This window comes from Myotis daubentonii, chromosome 12 (genome assembly GCF_963259705.1).
Source record: "Myotis daubentonii chromosome 12, mMyoDau2.1, whole genome shotgun sequence".
NCBI classification, from domain to species: Eukaryota; Metazoa; Chordata; class Mammalia; order Chiroptera; family Vespertilionidae; genus Myotis; species Myotis daubentonii.
Genome location: NC_081851.1, coordinates 38,966,877 through 38,986,519, shown reverse-complemented (window position 1 = coordinate 38,986,519; position 19,643 = coordinate 38,966,877). Strand labels below are relative to the sequence as shown.

The following is a 19,643-nucleotide window of genomic DNA, read 5'->3' as shown; positions in this document are numbered from 1 at the left end:
AACTCAGCTCAAGTTTTGTGTTCCCTGTGACCTCACCACCTCACTTACTAAATGGAGCTCTCTGTCTTCTGAAGCCAAATGCTATTCTGGCTTAACCACTTTTTGTGTTTGTCAGTGCACTTTCTGGCTTTTCTCTCAAACTAGACTTGGACCCAAAGGGACCCAAAGCTCCCTTAGGACAAGTCTAATATTTTCTTATTTCTTTTCAGTTATGCTTGGTCTGTGCTAAGAACTTGGTCTCTATTTGCTCATTGATTGACTCGACTGGACATACAGAGTCAGAGACTAATATTTAGGAAGGAGACCTTGAGTTCACTCTAGTGAATTTTACAGCTCAAGATGAGTTTCTATTTCATAGAGTCCTTGCTTTTCTAGTGTCTCCCAGGACTTGGCTAATAGTCCTTGGGAGTCACAGAACTTGAAGTTATAAACTTGCCTCACTCCTCTTAATCCAGTGACTTGCCTTTTACAGATGAGAAGCCCTTTGCTGTGGAAGATACTTATTTGCTGTGCCCAGCACCCATCTTAAAAGAAGTTGGCATGTAAGTTTCCACCAGCAACTAAAGCTCAGAGAGGAGAGAGGAGATAGAGGGGACAAAGGGAACAGAAAGAAGTATCTATCTTCGTTATTATAATGGGTCTTTCTCTAGACCTCTCCAAGTAATGATGATGAATGATGCTTCCAGTGAGCCAGGCTTCAGGATACATGTTTTACAAAGGGTGTCTCATTCCATCTTCCCAAATTTCTGACAAGATACTTGTCATCTTGAAGATGCTCAGATCTTCCCAGTTTTACAGATGTAGAATCAGTGGCTGAGAGAATTTAAGTAGCTCGCCCAAGGTCACACAGCAGTAAATGAAAGAGTTGGGGCTCCAGCCAAGGTCTGTCTGGCTTCATCACAACTACCTTCCAGAAAGCTCTCACACACATTACTTTGCCCTTCATGACGATTGCCCTACCAGATGGTTATCACCCCTGCAGAGATAAGGAAGTTCAGAAAAGCTAGGTGGGTCCATAGATGGTCAAGGCCCAGATTCAGACCATCCAAGGCCAAGCTCAGTGCTCCTTCCTCTATGCCCCTGTGGCGCATACGGTCCACAGAGGCGCAGTCACCCAGGCTGCCGGAGGCTCCCTGAACTAACTTATGGGGGAAATGCCGTGATGGTGCAATTATAATAAGTGCTAGTGAAATGTGATTAGGAAATAGTCACTGGAGAAAGAAGGAGAATTAGCACCCTGAACAGGAAAGGAAATCTGTGGGGACCAGAGAAGCAATGTCTGTGAGAGAAGACAAAGCCTCTCCGTGAACGTGTCTGTAACAGGCTGAAGACAGAACGGTGGCTTTAAGGGGGAAATGCTAACCTGGTTCATCTGAATTCTGCCTTAAATCATTGGTTCAAATGGTAAGGCTCCAACACTGGTTGCCTGACATTGGCCTGTGATTCATAAATTCTGTTGATTCCACAAATACCCCTGTGCCCATCCTGCAAAATGCATGCTCCTGATTCAGTGAGTCTCATATAGATAAGGAGGTAGAAGACAACTTTGTTCACCTATTACTGCGCTTCTGAGTTAGTAGTAACAAAACCGCCCCCACCAGAATCAAATCACTGAGAATCCAGATAACAACAACAGAACGTTAGGTTTACAGGTTGATCACGTTAGCCCCACTGATTTGGACCATTTTTTAAGAATCCTTCATCTTACTACAATGAGACAAGTAAATTAAATGGAAGCAGGCTTTGACCATTCGATGCAATTTGCTGTAATGCAACAAGGGCTGAATGCACTGCCTTGATACGGCAGCCAGATGGTTAGTGTATCCTGACATCTCCCTGGAGTTTCAGAGGTGGGAACGGCCCTAGAGACCATGCTCCACATTTTACAAAGGACACAGCTTAGGCCCCAGGGGAAGAGACTACAGTCCAAAGAGTAGTTGCGAACAGAGCCCATAGGGGGCCAACGTGTCCAGTTCTTGGTCCCTTGCACCCCATGCTGAGTATCTCCGGTTCCTTGCTGTCTTTGCAGGAAAGCCGCACTCCAGGTCAGCATGAACGATGGCCTGTCTTTCATCTCCAGCTCTGTCATCATCACCACCACACACTGTGTAAGTCATCACCTGTCCTTTAACCAAAGGCTTCATTGTCATTCTCATGTCCCTGGAAAGTTGTCTGGTTTGCATTCTGTTCTCTGAGTTTTCATCCCAACACTGCTAGGCCAGCTATGGGCTGGGTGAGGGGTATGCTGCACCCCGGAGTGTGTCAGGAACCCCTGTGTCTGGTTTCTCCAGGCTCCCCATTTCTGTGACTGTGGGTGAGACCTGAAGGCACTGGCATGACCAGATGACAAGACAGGCCAGTGTCTGTGCAGTAGTGAGGGGAGATGTCTGGATGGAGTGGGTTTAGGCGAAAATGCACAGAAAGAAATTGGACAGCATATACAGAAAGCTTGTCTGAAGGAGTTTTTCACTAAAAGGGAACAGGAAAAGGGGCAGTAACTGAAGAAAGATGTATAAAGAGTATAAAGAGAGTCTTTTATTTAGAATGGGAGAAATTGCAGCTTGTTTATATGGTTATGGAAACAATCCAGGAGAAAATGGAAAATTGATGAAGCAGGAAAGAGCAAGAAAGAGGCCCTATGCCACAGGGATTGGGAGGCAACAGTAGGGACTGCGTCCTCCCTGTCAGCCCCTCCAATGCCCCTTCTCTGGATCCTGCTGTCAGGTAGCTTTGGTTTCTGGCTACACATAAAGTCACTGGGAGAACTTTTAAAAAGCATTGCTGCCCTGGCCTCATGCCGGACCCATCAAAACAGTCTGGGGCTGGGCCCGAGGCTATGGTTGGGAACACCTGGGCCTGTGTAGTTGCTCCCGCCCACTGTCAGCGTCTGAAGAGTTCAGCCCGTCAGAGGACAATCTGGGTGTGATCAGCTTGAATACAGATCTCAGCCCCTGACATGAGCATTTCCCAAATGACCTTTGTCTGAATATTCAGATTCTGCAGCCAAATATGCTTTATCCTTCAGGGGAGGGCAAACTTTTTGACTCGAGGGCCACAATGGGTTCTTAAACTGGACCGGAGGGCCAGAACAAAAGCATGGATGGAGTGTTTGTGTGAACTAATATAAATTCAAAGTAAACATCATTACATAAAAGGGTATGGTCTTTTTTTTTTTTTAGTTTTATTCATTTCAAACGGGCCGGATTCGGCCCGCGGCCCTAGTTTGCCCATGGCTGCTTTAGATCATTTTAGAGAAGAATGAGTTTGACCTGTTGGTCAGCTTGGGCAGATGCTCTGATCGATTCCTGGCCGGCCTTTGAAGGACATGTTTGAACCCCCTCAATAATTGGGGTTCATGTCCTTCACACCATCACAGGTGGAAGAGAGCGAGCAGGCAAGGTTAATGAGCAGGAAGCCGGGCCTTGTGATAGACAGCACTCCCTTCCAACCCGTGCCTCCCCACTCCCACACACACACTTTTCAGCCTATGTTAGGAGCAAACCAGTTTTCCTGATAGCAGTGTAAGCCAGTGCAATGGATACAGACAACAGAAAAGTTTTACTTGACCAAAGGGACTAGAGTTGTCACAAAGAAGTGTCTGAGAAATGTCTACGTCTCAAGGATCTGTCAGTAGAACATCAAATCTGGAGACCAAATATGAAAACTGTGTGCACAAGCAGTGAAATTTCAAGTGTGTCCTGCCTGATTCTTTTAGAAATTGACCCTTTTGGAACCTGCCAACTTGCAGGAAATGATTAAAATACCCCAAATCTAACAACTTCATTCCAGATTCCTCCCTACTCTAAATGATCCAACAATGTGGGCCTGTATTTCTCATTTTGTCTGATCATACCAGAGAAATAGCCATGACCTTGAGGCTGTGTGGGCAGGGAAATGAGAAGGGGAAACATCTCAACCAAACCTGTAGTATGGTAAATATAAATCTGATTTAAGTCCTGGGCCTCTAAGCCAAGAAGAAAGGGTGTCCTTACTAATATACTGCAAAATGAAAAGAACTCCCAGTAAAGTCCCTCTGTACCTTCCTGACTCATTCCAGAGTACACTTACACCTTACATCTTCATCTGGGCGCATGTTTCTAAGCTTTCTGATCAACACCACCTCATAACACTTCTGCATTATTCCCTTTTTCATTTGAGAATGCTGTATGTCTACAGCAAAGTTATAGCCACCCTATGATTTGAGATCCAGGTCCATTCGTTCATTTACTCAACAAATATTCATTGATTGTGCACAATATGCTGGGCACTGCCCTAGGTGCTTGGGATACATCAGAGAACACAACAGACAGAAACCTAGCGGAGAGGGTGACGAGAAAGAAGGCAGATAATAAATAAGAAACATAATAAAGGAATCACACACTATGTTAAAAGATAATATGTTCTATTAAAAAAAATAGAGCAGAGTAAGAGGATTTGGTACTTCTTGAGTGAGTATAATGTAAATAGAGATATATTGAGAAGGTGGCATTTGAGTAGAGACTTTGAAGTTGGCTGTGAGACTACTGGGGGAAGAACATATCAATTAGAAAGCCACAGTGCTTAGATCCCCAAGACCAGACACCTGGTATGTTCTGGGAAGAGCAAGAAGGCTGGTGATCAGTCGCTGGAAGAGAGCAAGTGAGGAGACAGTGACAGGGAGGTGACAGGGAGGTAAAAGAGTGGAGGGTCTGGTGAGAACTTTGGCTTTTGTACAGAGGTACAACATGATCAGATTTATATTTGAAAGATCACTCTGGCTGCTGGACCAGCCTATGGGAAGACAAGGATGGAAGGACTGTCACTAGTTAGGAGGGTTATGGCAATATTTCAGGCCAGGGATGATGCTGGCTTGATTCAGGAGGGAGCAAAGGACATAAGAGAAGAGGTCAGCATCCGATATATTGTTAAGATAAAGCTAATGGATTTCCCAAAGCATTGGATGTAGGGCTTAAGTGAGAAGAATCAAGAATGGCCCCAAAGTGAATTTTACCAAACATTCAAAGAACTAACACCTATCCTTTTCGAACTATTCCAAAAAATTCAAGAAGAGGGAAGACTCCCAAGCTCATTTTATGAGGCCAGAATTATCCCAATTCCAAAACCAGATGAAGACTTTACAAAGAAAGAAAATTATAGTCCAGTATCCCTGATGAACATAGATGCTAAAAATTTTCAACAAAATGTTAGCAAACTGGATCCCACAATACATTTAAAAGATGTACCACGACCAAGTGGGATTTATTCCACAGTTACGAGGTTGATACAATAGTCACAAATCAATAAACGTGGTATATCACATAAACAAAATGAAGGATAAAAATCACATGATCCTATCAATAGATTCAGAAAAAGCATTTAATAAAATCCAGCACCCATATATGATAAAAGCTCTCAGCAAAGTGGAACTAGAAGGATCATACCTCAAGGTATAGCCAACATCATACTCAAGGAGCAAAAACTAAAAGTGTTTCTCTTAAGAACAGGAACAAGACAAAGATTTCTGCCTTCACCATTTTTATTCAGCATAAGAAATAAAGGGGGAAAAATAAACAAGTGGGACTATATCAAACTAAAAAGCCTCTGCACAGCAAAAGAAACCATCAACAAAATGAAAATATGGGAGGACATATTTGCCAATGATACATCTGTTAAGGGGTTAATTTCTAAAATATATAAAGAACTTATACAACTCAACAAAAGGAAGACAAACAATCCAATTAAAAAATGGGCAAAGGATCTGAATAGATACTTCTCCAAAGAGGACATACAGATGGCCAAGAGACATGAAAAAATGCTCAAAGTCACTAATCATCAGAGAGATGCAAATTAAAACCACGATGAGATATCACTTCACACCTGACAGAATGGCTATCATCAATAAAGCAACAAACAACAGTGCTGGCAAGGTTGTAGAGAAAAGGGAACCCTCATGCACTGTTGATGGGAATGCAGACTGGTGCAGGCATTGTGGGTAATGGTATGGAGTTTCCTCAAAACAATTAAAAATGGAACTGTATTTTTACCCCATGATTCTACTTCTAGGAATATATTCAAAGAAACCTGAAACACTAATTTGAAAGAATATATGCACCCCTGTGTTCATTGCAGTGGTATTTACAATAGCCAAGATCTAGAAACAGCCCAAATGCCCATCAGTAGATGAGTGGATATAAAAGCCACAGTACATTTATACAATGGAATACTACTTAACCATAAAAAAAGATTAAAATTCTACCTTTTGCAACAGCATGAATGGACCTGGAGAATGTTATTCTAAGTGAAATAAGCCAGTCAGAGAAAGACAAATACCATATGATCTCACTTATATGTGGGATTTAATGAATGAAATAATTTAACAAACAAAATAAAAACAAAAGCATAGATATATAGAACAGACTGACAGCTATCAGAGGGGAGGAGAGTTGGGATGCTGGGTAAAATAAAAAAGGTGAATGGATTAAGCAAAAAAAAAAATAGACAATAAGATGATGATGATGATGATGATGATGAAGATGGAAAGATAGATACATGGAGAGAGAGAGAGAGAGAGAGAGAGAGAGAGAGAGAGAGAGAGATGGTGATAGCTATAGGGAAAAGGGGGTGGGGAGAGGTGGAAGAGAGCCAAGAGGGATGGATAAATGAGGACAGAAAGGGACTTTACTTCAGGCAATGGGCACAGGATGCAGTGTGCAGATGATGTTTTGTTGAGTTGTACACTTGAAACGTGCATGTTAATCAATGTCGCCCCAATAAACTCAATAAATAAATTAATTAATTTTTTAAAAGCCCTGGCCAGGTGGCTCAGTTGATTGGAGCCTTATACCATACACCAAAAGAGTTGCAAGTTCAATTCCTAGTCAGAGCACATACCTAAATTGCAGATTCAGTCCCCAGTCAGGGTGCCTACGGGAAGCAACTGATCTATGTTTCTCTCACATCGATGTTTCTCTCTCTCTCTCTCTCTCTCTCTCTCTCTCTCTCTCCCTTTCTCTCTCTCTAAAAAAATGAAAATCAGTAAAAGCATATTCTTGGTTTTGGATTAAGTAAAAAAAGAATGGCCCCAAAGGGTTTTGGCCTAAGTAACTGAAAGGATGAAATTGCCCTCAGCTGACAGGAGGAAGATTGAAGAGGGAAAGGTGGAAAGTCTGGAGATCAGTTTTGCTGTTGACTAGTTGCATGGCCTTGACCAAGTTGTGTTAGCCCCTTTGTGCCTCAATTTTCTCATCTGTAAAATTTGAATAATAATACTCTACATCTCCTAGCAGTGCTCTCCATATGAAATGAAATAGCATGTGTAAAGTGCTTGGCAGAAGGCCTGGCAGGTAGTAAGAGCCCAATAAATATTAGCTATTATCATAGTAGAAGCTTAGTCAAAATTACTGAACTGGTTGGAGATCCTTCCCAAAGAATTAGCTCCTCACTTCAGAGTCCGGTTATCACAAAGGAACTCTTCTGAGACAAGAAGTATCCTTAGAAGTACATGTTTGTCACTCAACCAACCCCAGGTGACTAAAGGAGACAGACAAGATGTCCAAATTCACCCAGACAGAGGAACCGATATTCAAACATAAAGCTCCAGTCCCCAGCAGGGCCCTGCACAGAAGCTCAAATAAACAAGACTGAAGCCATCGCTGGGCTAAACAGAGAAGCAGGTGGGATGTGTGGTCATCCAGGATGTGAAGCGAGGTCTTGGACTTGCGTTTGGTTCTTGGGCAGCAGCTGGTCTGGAGGACAGGTTTTTAGATCAAAAAAGATCCCCTGGGTCTGAGTAAAGGGTTAGTCTTGTCAATGCCAGTTGCAGCCTGCCCAGTCCATCAACTGGAACCAAAGGTAATTTTAAAATATGTAGTCGAGCCTTTTCTTTCCTCGCTTTATTTGGTGCCCATTTGGACAACCATGTCGTCAGTTTTCAAGATGCAGAACGAATAACTGTTGCCCCTGCCAGGAGCAGAAATTCCGTGAAGTTTTACAGGAAAAAAGATTTTTCCATCCAAGAGCTAAAAGATTCCTATACAAATGGTAAACTGTGGTGAGCTCCATGACTATAGAAAGTGGTCAAACAGCCAAAGTCCTCTCTTCCAGCATATTTAAATGCCTCCCACCTCCCTAGTCTTTTCTCTTTTTTCCTTTCTTTTTTTTTCTTTTTCGGTTTTTGTAATCCACACCGAAGGACTTTTTCCCATTGATTTTTAGAGAGAGTGGAAGGGAGGGGGAGAGACAGAGAGAAACATCGATGTGATAGAGACACATCGATTGGTTACCTCTAGCATGCGCCCTTGCAACCCAGGTTTCTGCCCTTGTCTGGAATCGAACTGGGGATCCTTCAAACCTCAGGCCAACGCTCTATCCACTGAGCCAAACCAGCTATCTCCGTAGTCTTAACTGGCCTCCTGTTCTTCCCAGCCTCTAGCAATGGGTGAGAAAGATCATTAATATGGTGCCATTTTAAGGGAAAGAGCAAAAAGTTTTTCCTTTTAAGAACAAAGCAAGCAAATTTCATGCTTTAAAGAATTTTTCATGAAAGGTTGTCTTCTTTTAGATAAAAACTTTAAATTCTATCATTTCCCACCCAAAGTGTACAAAAACCAGGGAATCGTTCAACAAGGACTTCTCAAACTCCTACTGTGTATCCGGTGCTCTATTTACTACATTTTATAAGTCACTATCCTTAAGGAGCTGAAAATCCAATTGGAGAAGAGAGTCTAACAATCCTATAAAAAACATAAAGCACAAGACTGTGCAACCCAGGCGTAAATGCGGTAGCATTTCAGAGAAGGGAAGGAGGAGTGAATGCAGGAAGTCACAGGGCTTCCTGGAGGAGATAAAACCCAAGTGGTGATCTGAAAAACAGTAATTACAGGTGGAGAAGTGGGAGGAGGCCCTCCCCTGAAGAGAAACCAACCTGAGCAAGGACTGGGTGTGTTCATGAGCATCCCTTCCAGGGTCCATGAGTCCTTTCTTTTCCTCTCGTTTGGTACCAATCTCTGGTGCCTTCTCACCTGGGACCATTTCTCGGGTTAACAACCACTCTCCTAAGATGTGCACATCACATCCTTGATCACCCCCCATATGTAACAATGAGGCCCAGCTGATGCACCTCCCTGTTAACTGTGATCAGGATTTGATTTGTATTGGTTTCCAGGTTTGGGAACCACCATCTTTGAAGAAAGGAAAGAAATCTAAAGTTAATCATGAGGGTCTAAAGTCAACAGTAAATCAGTGAGGAAACTTCTCTTTCTCCCCTAACTTATATGCAAAACAGCCTGGCTACAAGCAGTAACAAGATCCAATAAATTTGAGTGAAACCATGTAAAGTCACTATTCATAGAAACTCCTTTTGAACGAAAATAAAAATGTAACAATCTCAGCCCTGGTCACCAAAACAAGAACTACCCTATAATTACAGCATAAGGACGGAATTAAGAAAATAGGATATGGAGTCAAATATTCTAATTTCAAATGCTAGCCCCTCCTCTTTTCAGGGTGATCTTGGGCAAGTTAACCTGAGTCTATCTCAGAGCCTGTCTTATATGATCTTTGCAAAGATGAAAGGTAAAGTATAGAAGGGACTGGAACGATGTGGTAGCTCTTCACTAGTACATCGACATTCTCTTTTCTTGCCAAGTAAAAGTCGAATGGCCTGTCTCATGAAAAGCTTTGCTATTTACTAACCTAGATTGTAAACAGGAAGTGTTTCCTTGATTGAGAGGTAAGCTTCCTTTTGAGTCCACGATAAGGCTAGGAACAGCCTGGGGGAAACTTTGGAGATGTTGCCTGCAGGATAGCGAAGGAAAATAACGCCTATAAATTAGGTCTGGTGAGAAGCCAACTGGGATTAGATAGCAGTTTCTTCACTATTTTTTCCCCAATTTTACTTGAAGTTCAATATTACATTAGTTTCAGGTGTGTAGCATAGTGGTTAGACACTTAAAAAGTGACCCCCCCCCATAAGCCTAGGGGCACCATAGATAGTTATTACAATATTATTGACTATATTCCCTATGCTGAACTGTACATCCCCATGACTATTTGTAACTGCTAGTCTGTACTTCTAATCCCTTCACCTCTCTCACCCAGTCGCCCAACCCACCTCCCTCTTCACTATTTTGAAAAAAGTTTTTCCTAGTAAATGAATTAAGTAAAGAGCAACATAAGGAGAATATTTAGACTATTTATATGAATGAATTAAAACAAGTGCTTACTAAAGTTGATGCATGGCTACCACATGGACATTTTCTATTGTTATTTAAAGTATTATATCATGCCCAGAACGTCTGTGGGCATTTTATCAGAGGAAGCACCGTGTCAGGCAGATGAGAGCGCAGCCTCAGAGAAGAGAGTCCTCTGTTGTGCCCTGAAAGAGCCACGACTCACTGTGGTTTTGGAGTATGATTTGATTTCTATGGGGATGAACATGGTGCCAACTATTTTACCAAGGATTTTTTAACCATTTTATCCTTCAAGTTTTTATGAATTTAGACTATTCTTTTTCTGAGCTAGTGGTATTTTCTATAGATTTTTGAGAGAGAAAGAGAGAAAACATACAATGTACAAGGAAGAATCCCCCCACACACACACATTACGAAGAATTATCTAGTCCAAAATGTCAATAGTACCAAGATTGCAAAACCCAAATGAATCAGAATTTTTTGGGTAAGGAGCCCAGGATTTTGCTCTTTAGTAAGTCTGCCAAGTAAGTCATAAACATTCAGATCTCTTATCATTCTACTTACCTGACTCTAATTGTCCTCCAAAATTTAGAAAAAACATTATTAAAATCTATTTAAGAAAAATGAATTTTCTCTCTTGATTTATTCCTAATTCCATTCATTTAAGAATTCCAAGATTCTAAAATCAGAAACCTCTCTTTTATATTCTTACTTTGGGATCATATTTTCTGCTATAAAACTAGGAATTTGCCTAAAAAAATAATTTTGGCCCATATGTCCAGTCTAGGGACCTTCCCTTTTTGTGTTGCCAGACAAAGACTGCAAAACTTTCTCTCCAAATGCCTCGTTTCCATAGTCCAAGTCGCTCCTTCCCTTCCTCCACTCATTGTTTCAGGAAGAGTGAGCCCGAGTATCATCTGCATTGTTTTTAAGGTGTCATAGTTCCCAATGTCTCACAAGAATGTGGGTCTCCAGCTGCCACGCAGAGGTAGGTTATAAGTTTGGAAACAGCTGGAGACGGCGTAAAGAAAGCACAGACAATGGAAAGATTAATTGCCTCTCATGTACAGTGTAGCCCATATGCTTCTGGAGGAAAAACGAAGGCTTGTCATGTTCACCATTGCAACCCAGCACCTGGCACAATGCCTGTGGATAGTAGTTAGTAGATAGCTGGTGACTGAGAGAATGAAGGAATAGATTTATTCAAGGATCATACTGAGACCATGATGGCACTTGCTGGTAGGAGGAGAAGAAAGCCAGGATGAAGTAGGATTAAAACACACTGAGCTGCTTGAAGTAGAGGCTTCCAGAGAAGATGGTCAGTAATCCAATATGCACATACAAGAAGCATGGGGAGCTTGTGCATAATTTAAGGAGAAAAAAATCTCCCAGTTGGGAAATAACAACCAGTGATCCCAGGCAGGGCAGTAGTCAGCAACCTCTGCAGAGCAGCACCAGCTCCTGTAGCAGCATACCCTTGTCAGGGGTGCATACCTGGAGAAGGGAGTCTGCAAATAGCCCACTCCACTGGGTCAAGATTCAGGGCAGGCCCCTTGGATATGAAAATCTACAGCACAAGGCCGGATACTAGGTGGAACCATAGAAACTTATACAGAATCTAAGGTACTCATTTTGCTAAGTCCAAGGAACACATAGATATAAACACATGGGAAACAAAGAAGTACTCCAAGGATTTGTAATTTAATGCGGCAAGTGCTTTAATAGAGAAATGAACAATGCTCAGCCCAGTGATACCAGGAAGTGGAGTATCTGGGGAATCAAAGAAGAGTTCACAAAAGACATGATAAGTGAACTGGGTCATGGAGAAAGTCCTGGGGTTACCTAAGGGTGTGGCCTGGGTAAAGGCATGTTCTGGGCCACTTTGGCTGTAATTGGTTGGATTTGGCAACAGCAGGGATCAGAGACAAGACAGTTGGGATCAGTTGGAAAAGCCCTCTTTATCTACCACGTTTTGGAATTTCTTTAATATTTAATGTAAACATAATGCAGTTTTGATGATAACTTACAATTTCTCCTCATTGATGAAATAAACATCTTTTGTCTAAAAAATAATAAATAAATAAATAAATCTAGGTAACCTCAGAAAAGCTTGGGGATCAATGTCATGGCCTGAGCTCACCCTGGAATACTAGAAACTTAGGCTATGGAAGTTCTAGTACTGTGGCCAGCCAAGGCTGAGGGGCCATGAACTGCCTTGATCAGGGCTGGCTCAGAAGCGGGTGTTCTGGAGCCCAGAGATGAAGGCTACAGTGGCTGCAGCTAAGACCGACTGCAAAGGGAGGGCAGGGACATATCCCAGAACTGTCTGCAAACTTCTGTCCTAGGCAACTTCCTGGGTCTGTTTTGTAAGCCAGTTAAATTCTGTTACTGATTGTTTTGAAATAAACCTAGAAAAATACAAACCCAGCCCAGTTTTGTAGTCATAAGGCTATCTAGGTAAACAGAGAGTTGGCATGTCTGCCCTTGCCAAAATTTCTTGAATTTCACCAGCCTGTTAGGGAGTGAATCCAGTAGCCTGTGCGGAGAGGTGGCAATCTTGCCTTCCAACATAATAAAAAATTATTGCATGCTTTTCAGAAAAAGTGGAAATCAGAGAAGGCATTTCTCTTCCAAGGTCAGCAAAACAGTCCATCAATCAAAATAGGTAGCTATCTTTGGGATGGATAATTCATGCCAACAGCTATAAGCGTGTGGGTCTCTTCATTAAGGAAAGAAGTATAGGGAAGAGGTTGCTGCTAGCAAATGGGACCAAAGAGCAAGACCCATATGTATTTAAATAGGACTATGGGCAAGTGTTAGGAACTCAAAAAATACCTAGGCCTTGACCTCCAGAATCCTATAGCATAGCTTACAAGGCAGGATGTATACTCCAAGAGGTAAATATTATACACTTTGGGGTATAAAAGACAAATATCACACAGGCATCCAGAAATGCCCCCATCTGTTCCAGATCCACAAGCCTCCATGCAAGCCTTTGGATAAGTAAATTGACACAAGCAAGTGCATCCTCAGGACCGTCCCTTTTATGGTCCAGTGGATTACTTCCCAGTTACCCAAGAAGGTGTTCACCTTCTTGCAAGGGGAGCTGGACTAATCATTCTGGACATTCAGGAATAACATGAGCAGCTCATGATTTGCTCAGCCCAAAAAGTCTTCCCCAAAAAGACCCTCCCTCAACTGTTGGTGCAATTTTAAGAAACGACCCTTGGAGAAGACAAGCTCCTTCCCAACAACTAATCTAGGAGGACAGGACCAGGGCCCACACCCTGACTTTCCCCTATAGATTCCTTCACCCTAACATTATCCCACTTCCTGGCCAACTTGCTCCCAGGCCCACCTGTCCCTTTTTCACATGGCCTGGAAGAGTAAGGGGAGACTGGAATGGAGGGGAAATAGGAGGCAGACCTTGCAGAGGATTTGAATGACAAGATGGAGTTTGGGTGATGGGAAGCCATTCAAAGAAAGCACAAAGCAAAATCTTAGGAAGATGAATCTGGCACTTGTATGTTCCAAGTATATTAACAAACTAACATTAGTTTGGATACCACTGATTTATAAATTCGGTCATGGAAGGGGAATAGGCTCCAGTGTGCTTTTACATTTTGGGGGCTGACGGGAACTTTGCACCAAATGTTACCAATCCACAACCCTAGGGCTACAAGTGACTCATCAATGTTTCATACTCGGCCCTCAAAAAAGGATGGCCTTTATTATTGCTATAATTATAGGTGATATGTCCTTTGAAAGATGTAGCTTAGCAAAGCACAGGGGAAAGACTTAGTCGGAGAAGAACAGTGGGAACAAAGATGAGCTTTGGGATCAGTTCATTGTGGCTAAAATCCTGGTCTTTAAAGAGTTGGCACAGGGCCTGGTACATAGTAAGTACTCGGTGTGAGTCTCCTTGCATGGATGGTGTGGGCTCTGTAAGAATCGGTTCAGTAATGTGTTTCCGAAGAGACTCGGACTTCTGGTTGGATTAACAGCAGTTGGTATCTCAGTCTAAAGAAGTCATGGAACCTTTCAACTTGGTGAAGCAAAATATCCACTCAAGTATTGTATTAAATAAAAGAACACATCAGAGAGAGCCGAGAGAAACTTAATAATTGAGAAATAATGCCAAATATGGTAGATTATATAGGATATTCTATAGAAGTGGAACTCTAGCCTGGAGGCATGAGGAAAGGCTTAGTGGTCATTTTCAATATTTGAAAGGCTATCCTGAAACTTGTACACCTGCCTTGACTGTATAGATCCAAGGAGTAGAATAGGCCAATAGACACAAGTCTTTCTAAATGGTTCCCGGAGGGAGGGAGCTCCCTGGTATGGTTGTATTCAAACACAGGCAACTTGACAACTTGGCAGAATTATGTAAACGACATTCATGCATCAGATAGGCAATTGAACTAGAAAAGCTTTCAGACTCCTTCCTATGCCGAGAGTCTGTAATTCTAGAACAAAAAGTATGCTAGTGAAGGAGTAAGGCAAATACGACCCGTCCTATAGAGCGTAACAAATGAGTGTACCTTTGATATTTTGAAAATAAATATGAGAACCTTTTGTTGGGAACACTGGAGACGGCTTCTCTTAGTGAGATTCAGATTGGCCAACCTCCACCTAATACAAAGGAGATGATATTTCAGACCAGAGGGTGCTTAAAACTCCTCCTGAGAACAATTTGTTGTCAAGTAACCTCAAAGCACAACCTTCCGTTTACAAACAATTGTTATACCGCTCACAAATCATTCTCGCCTATTTATTAGCTGATCTCAGTAGAGCCATCCAAATTCAAGGTCTTTTTACAATGTTCTAGTATTTTTTTATTATTATTTTAACAAGATGACCTGTGGTTTTTTGTACTGTCATTAGGAAAAGCAAAAGACCACGGGAATATTAAAATGCAAAACTCAGCTCTCAGATGTTGTTTATGAACTGAAATATCAATAGTTTGCCAACATCTCTATTTTGATAACCCTTGTATGCATAAAAATATCTTTTCAAATATGTTTTGAAGGATTCGTGCTGATTTGTTTTTCTTGGATGTTGGAGCAATTGACTTTCAGTATTTTAATCGCTAAGTATTTTAAAGAATGTTTCCCCTAAGTTTGAAATTTCCTTGTTTTGAGAGTAAGTGAGAACAAAAACAAAAACAATTTTTCTGAATCTATGCCTCAGAAAACGCTGTGATAAGCACATAGTGAGATGGTAATATTTATTTTTAGAAATAAAAGTTAAATCCAAATAATCCATAACCAAGATAAATGTAATGGACCAAACTCAGCAGTTAGAAAACACAGAATAACAAATTGTGTTTTAAAAAAAACAATAGCCACTATATGCTATTTACAATAAAATATACATTCAAAAATATAAAAACATAGAAAGGTTGAAAATAAAAGTATGAGAAAAATTATGTCAGGCAAATATCAAAATAAAACTAGTGTAGCTATATTAATATCAGGTAAAATATACTTTATGGTTGAACAAAACCATTATTGGTATAAAGAAGACCATTACACAATGTTAAAAGAGCAGTTAACCTAGAAGTTATAATTCTAGTCTGCATTCATTTAATGACATATCCTCAGCATATATGAAGCAAATGTTGCCAAGAAATTGATGAATCCACCATTACAGGAGATTTAACTACAGTTTTCTCAGTAATTAATAGATCAAGCAGCCAAAAATTTAATAAAATATATTTGGATAATGTAATTACACGTGATCTAGTGGCCACACAATAAGGCTACAGCAAAATGTTCTAGGTAGGGTCCAGAATTTTTGTTTGAATTAAATGGGGGTTATGCAATTATAAGGTTAATGAAAAAAGTACCATTATTTCATCAATCTAAGGCACAATTTTTTCACATTTTAACCACTGAAATATATGTTTCATATAATCAATAATGTAGCATAATTTAATTGACATTGTTTGTTCCTCGTGGCTCATAATGAGCTATCCTGCTATAAATGCATCTTAAATTCAGTGAAATCTTTCCCGTCACTCTGTACTGTACCAAAAGTAAAGTAATGAAATGCATGCTGAACATCACGTATCAGTCACTTCCTCTCCACTTCCCACCCCTATCCACAATAGAAAATAAGAACTCTGGCTTTTCTCCTTTGGAGAGTGGCGGACAGGGTAGGAGCTGATCATCAACCACATTACAGCCGCCTTTGTGAGATGGCCCGGAGCGCTATGCAGGGCTTACCGTCTACAGGAAACCTGCATCTTGAAAGAATTCCTTTTCAAGCGCACTTTGAGTATTTACAAAAAGTAGCTATGTATTAGACCTTGAGTCAAAGTCTCAACAAATTCAAAAAAATCCATGTCATATGGACCATGTTTTGTGACCAGAAAGGTCCACTAAAAATTGATTGCAAATCAATATTGAAAATCTCATGTGTTTGGAAATTTCAAACACACATCTGAATCTTTTATAAGTCAAAGTAACATTATACTGGAAATTGGGAAATAACATTATGAAGATGCCACATAAAATTTGTGGAATGTGGCCAAAGTGGTCTGAGAGGGAAATTTGTAGCCTTAAATGTTTATATTAGAAAAGAAGAAAAGTTAGCAAAACATGGACAACCTCAAGATGGTAGAGAAGAGCAACAGAGTAAACCCCTCTAAAAAAAAACAAAAACAAACAACAACAAAAAGAATATAACAAAACACTGATTGCCCTTAATGACCTTGTTATTCTTTCATTAAATGTATTATGAAAACTGAAAAAAAAAGACAAAAATAATTTTTTAAAAAAAGACAGAATAGAAAACAAGATAGGTAAAGAAAACTATCAGGTGGGGCAGGAGTGGTGAAAAAGAGAAATAGACATGTATCTAAAGGACTGTGTTTTCACTAGTCAGTTCTGGATGGGAGGGGGGACCAACTCATTGTCTCAGGTTGGGGGGTGGGGGGGGGGCGTGGAGTGAGATCATTAACCTAGGGAACCAGGGAAACGCCTGCAAATTGAGTTCATTCCCATCTACTCCTAGGTCTTTCCTGCTATGGAAACCTTTACACTCAAAATGAATGTCATGAAATATTGTACAATGTTTACATCTTACTTTCTGCCATTGCTATCATGAACTAAAATTTGGCAAAATACTATGAAACCCTCCATTTTTTAGGCTGTTTGTTCCTAGAGTGGCCTTCTTACTGATCATTATGTTTTTTAAGTTTATGGTTCTGCTTCTCCTGGCCTCTCACTTCTAGGTATCATACATGTGTCTTCCATTCAAGGTGCACCCTCCCTTTCTAATTTGATAGTTTATGCTTCTGGGAGCCCAGGTATCAGATAACCAGACAATTGTGTCTCAAGTTCTTACGCAGAGATAAGAATTATTATTTTATATATTTATAAATATATAAATATATGCCCTGAGTACACAAGCTTTAGTGAATGACCAATGTGTCCATTAATGCCTACTCCTGGGTTATTGGGGCTGTTTCAAACAGCTGAATCTTTTGGGTTGAGCATTATGGATTAGTGAATTCCACTGAAAGATAAACAATTGTAGGAAGAAGTGCACACACAATTTAAAGAGACTCCAAAAAGTGGGTGCAGAGGGGAGACCGAGAGACTGAGAGAGGGTGGGAGGTGGGGAGATGGGAAGAGAGAAGAGATGAACAGTTTGGGAAACAGGAAAGCAGGACCATAAAGCAGAGAACCTAAGAGGACCTACTTTCTACCAACACTAAAATAATTGCCAACTCTTTAAATGGTAAAAAATTGGCTAACTCAGTGGACTAGACTGTCACAGAGCTGGAGGTGAGAGCAGCCTGCCTCAGACCATATTGTCTTAGTTGGCATTTTATAGTCACACTAGAGGCCCGGTGCACAAAAATTTGTGCACTCGGGGGGAGGTGGGGTCCCTCAGCCTGGCCTGTGCCCTCTCGCACTCTGGGACCCCTCGGGAGATAACGACCTGCTGGCTTAGGCCTGCTCCCGGGTGGCAGAGGGCAGGCCCAATCCCTAGGTGCAGCCCCTGGTCGGGCTCAGAAAAGGGCTGATTGGGGAGTTGGGGGGCCGCCCCCTGACATGCACAGAGCAGGGCAGATCTGGAGGTTGCAATGCCACCCTCAGTCACGCTCAGGGTAGGGCCGATTGGGGGGTTGGGGCACCACCCCCTGTCACACTCAAGGCAGGGTCGATGGGGAGGTTGTGGCGCCACCCGCTGTCAATCACAGAGCAGGGCCCATCAGGGGGGTTGGGGCTCCGTACCCTGTCACGCACAGAGCAGGGCCGATCAGGAGGTTGAGGAGCTCCCCCCTGTCACTCACAGAGTAGGGCCGATAGGGGAGTTGGGGCACCACCCCCTGTCACACACAGAGCAGGGCAGATCAGGGGTTTGGGGCACCGCACCCTGTCACACTCAGGGCAGGGCCGATCAGCGGGTTGGGGCGCTGCCACTGTCACACTCAGGGCAGGGCCAATGGGGAGGTTATGGCTCTACCCCGTCACACACAGAGCAGGGCCAATCAGGGGGTTGGGGCGCCACACCCTGTCACACACAGAGCCGCAGGGTGATCAGGGGGTTTGAGCGCTACCCCCTGTCACGCTGATCCTGGTGCCGGGAGGCCTCACGGCTCCGCTGATCCCGGTGCTGGGAGGCATATTACCCTTTTACTATATAGGATAGAGGCCTGGTGCACGGGTGGGGGCCGGCTGGTTTGCCCTGAATGGTGTCCTGGATCAGGGTGGAGGTCCCCACTGGGGTGCCTGGCCAGCCTGAATGAGGGGATGATGGCTGTTTGCAGCTGGTCACACACCCTTCAGGGTGGGGGTCCCCACTGGGGTGCCTGGCCAGTCTGGATGAGGGGCTAAGGGCCGTTTTCAGGCTGGCGGGTGACTGAAGCTCCCAACTGCTCCTTTTTTTCTTTTTTTCTTTTTATTCTGGGCCAGCTTTAGCTCTGAGGCTTGGCTCCAGCTCTTAGGCCTTGGCTGCTGAAAGCAGGTATCTGGTTTGTTTGGGTTCTATAATTGAAGCACTGTTTCAACTCCAGCTCTGAGATCCCAGCTGGCTGAAAGCAGGTTTCTGGGGTTTTGTTTAGCTTCTATATTTGTAACAATGTTTCAAACTGCAAGCTCAGAGGCCGGCAGCGGCAGGCGGGGAACACTGGAGTCCTCCATCACTGAAGCAAGCAAGCCTCATGTTCACTTCAAGCTGCCTGGCTGCCGGCTGCCATCTTGGCTGGCAGTTAATTTGCATATCGCCCTGATTAGACAATGGGAAGGGTAGCGGAGGTACGGCTAATTACCATGTTTCTCTTTTATTAGATAGGGTTGCACCAAATCACAGCCTCCCCCGGGTTCATTACATGTAGCTTGTAATCAGGATATTATTTGGGATCGGCATAATTTGTATTGCTTGTACTCCCACAAGAGGCCAACTTCCCTCTGCTCCCTATAGAATGACAAAGTCACATGAAAGTATTTAAACACTTTT

The 19,643-nt window shown here is 42.3% G+C and overlaps 1 protein-coding gene across 1 annotated transcript in view; it reads left to right on the top strand.

Moving 5' to 3' along the window:
* The window catches only part of ANTXR1 (ANTXR cell adhesion molecule 1), a 220,469-nt gene that overhangs the window by 104,616 nt on the left and 96,210 nt on the right, over positions 1-19,643 (top strand). Inside the window, exons 11-12 of the mRNA XM_059659574.1 lie at positions 473-542; positions 2,030-2,108. Coding sequence (XP_059515557.1) covers positions 473-542; positions 2,030-2,108 — 149 coding nt within the window. The remainder of the gene's footprint in view (positions 1-472; positions 543-2,029; positions 2,109-19,643) is intronic.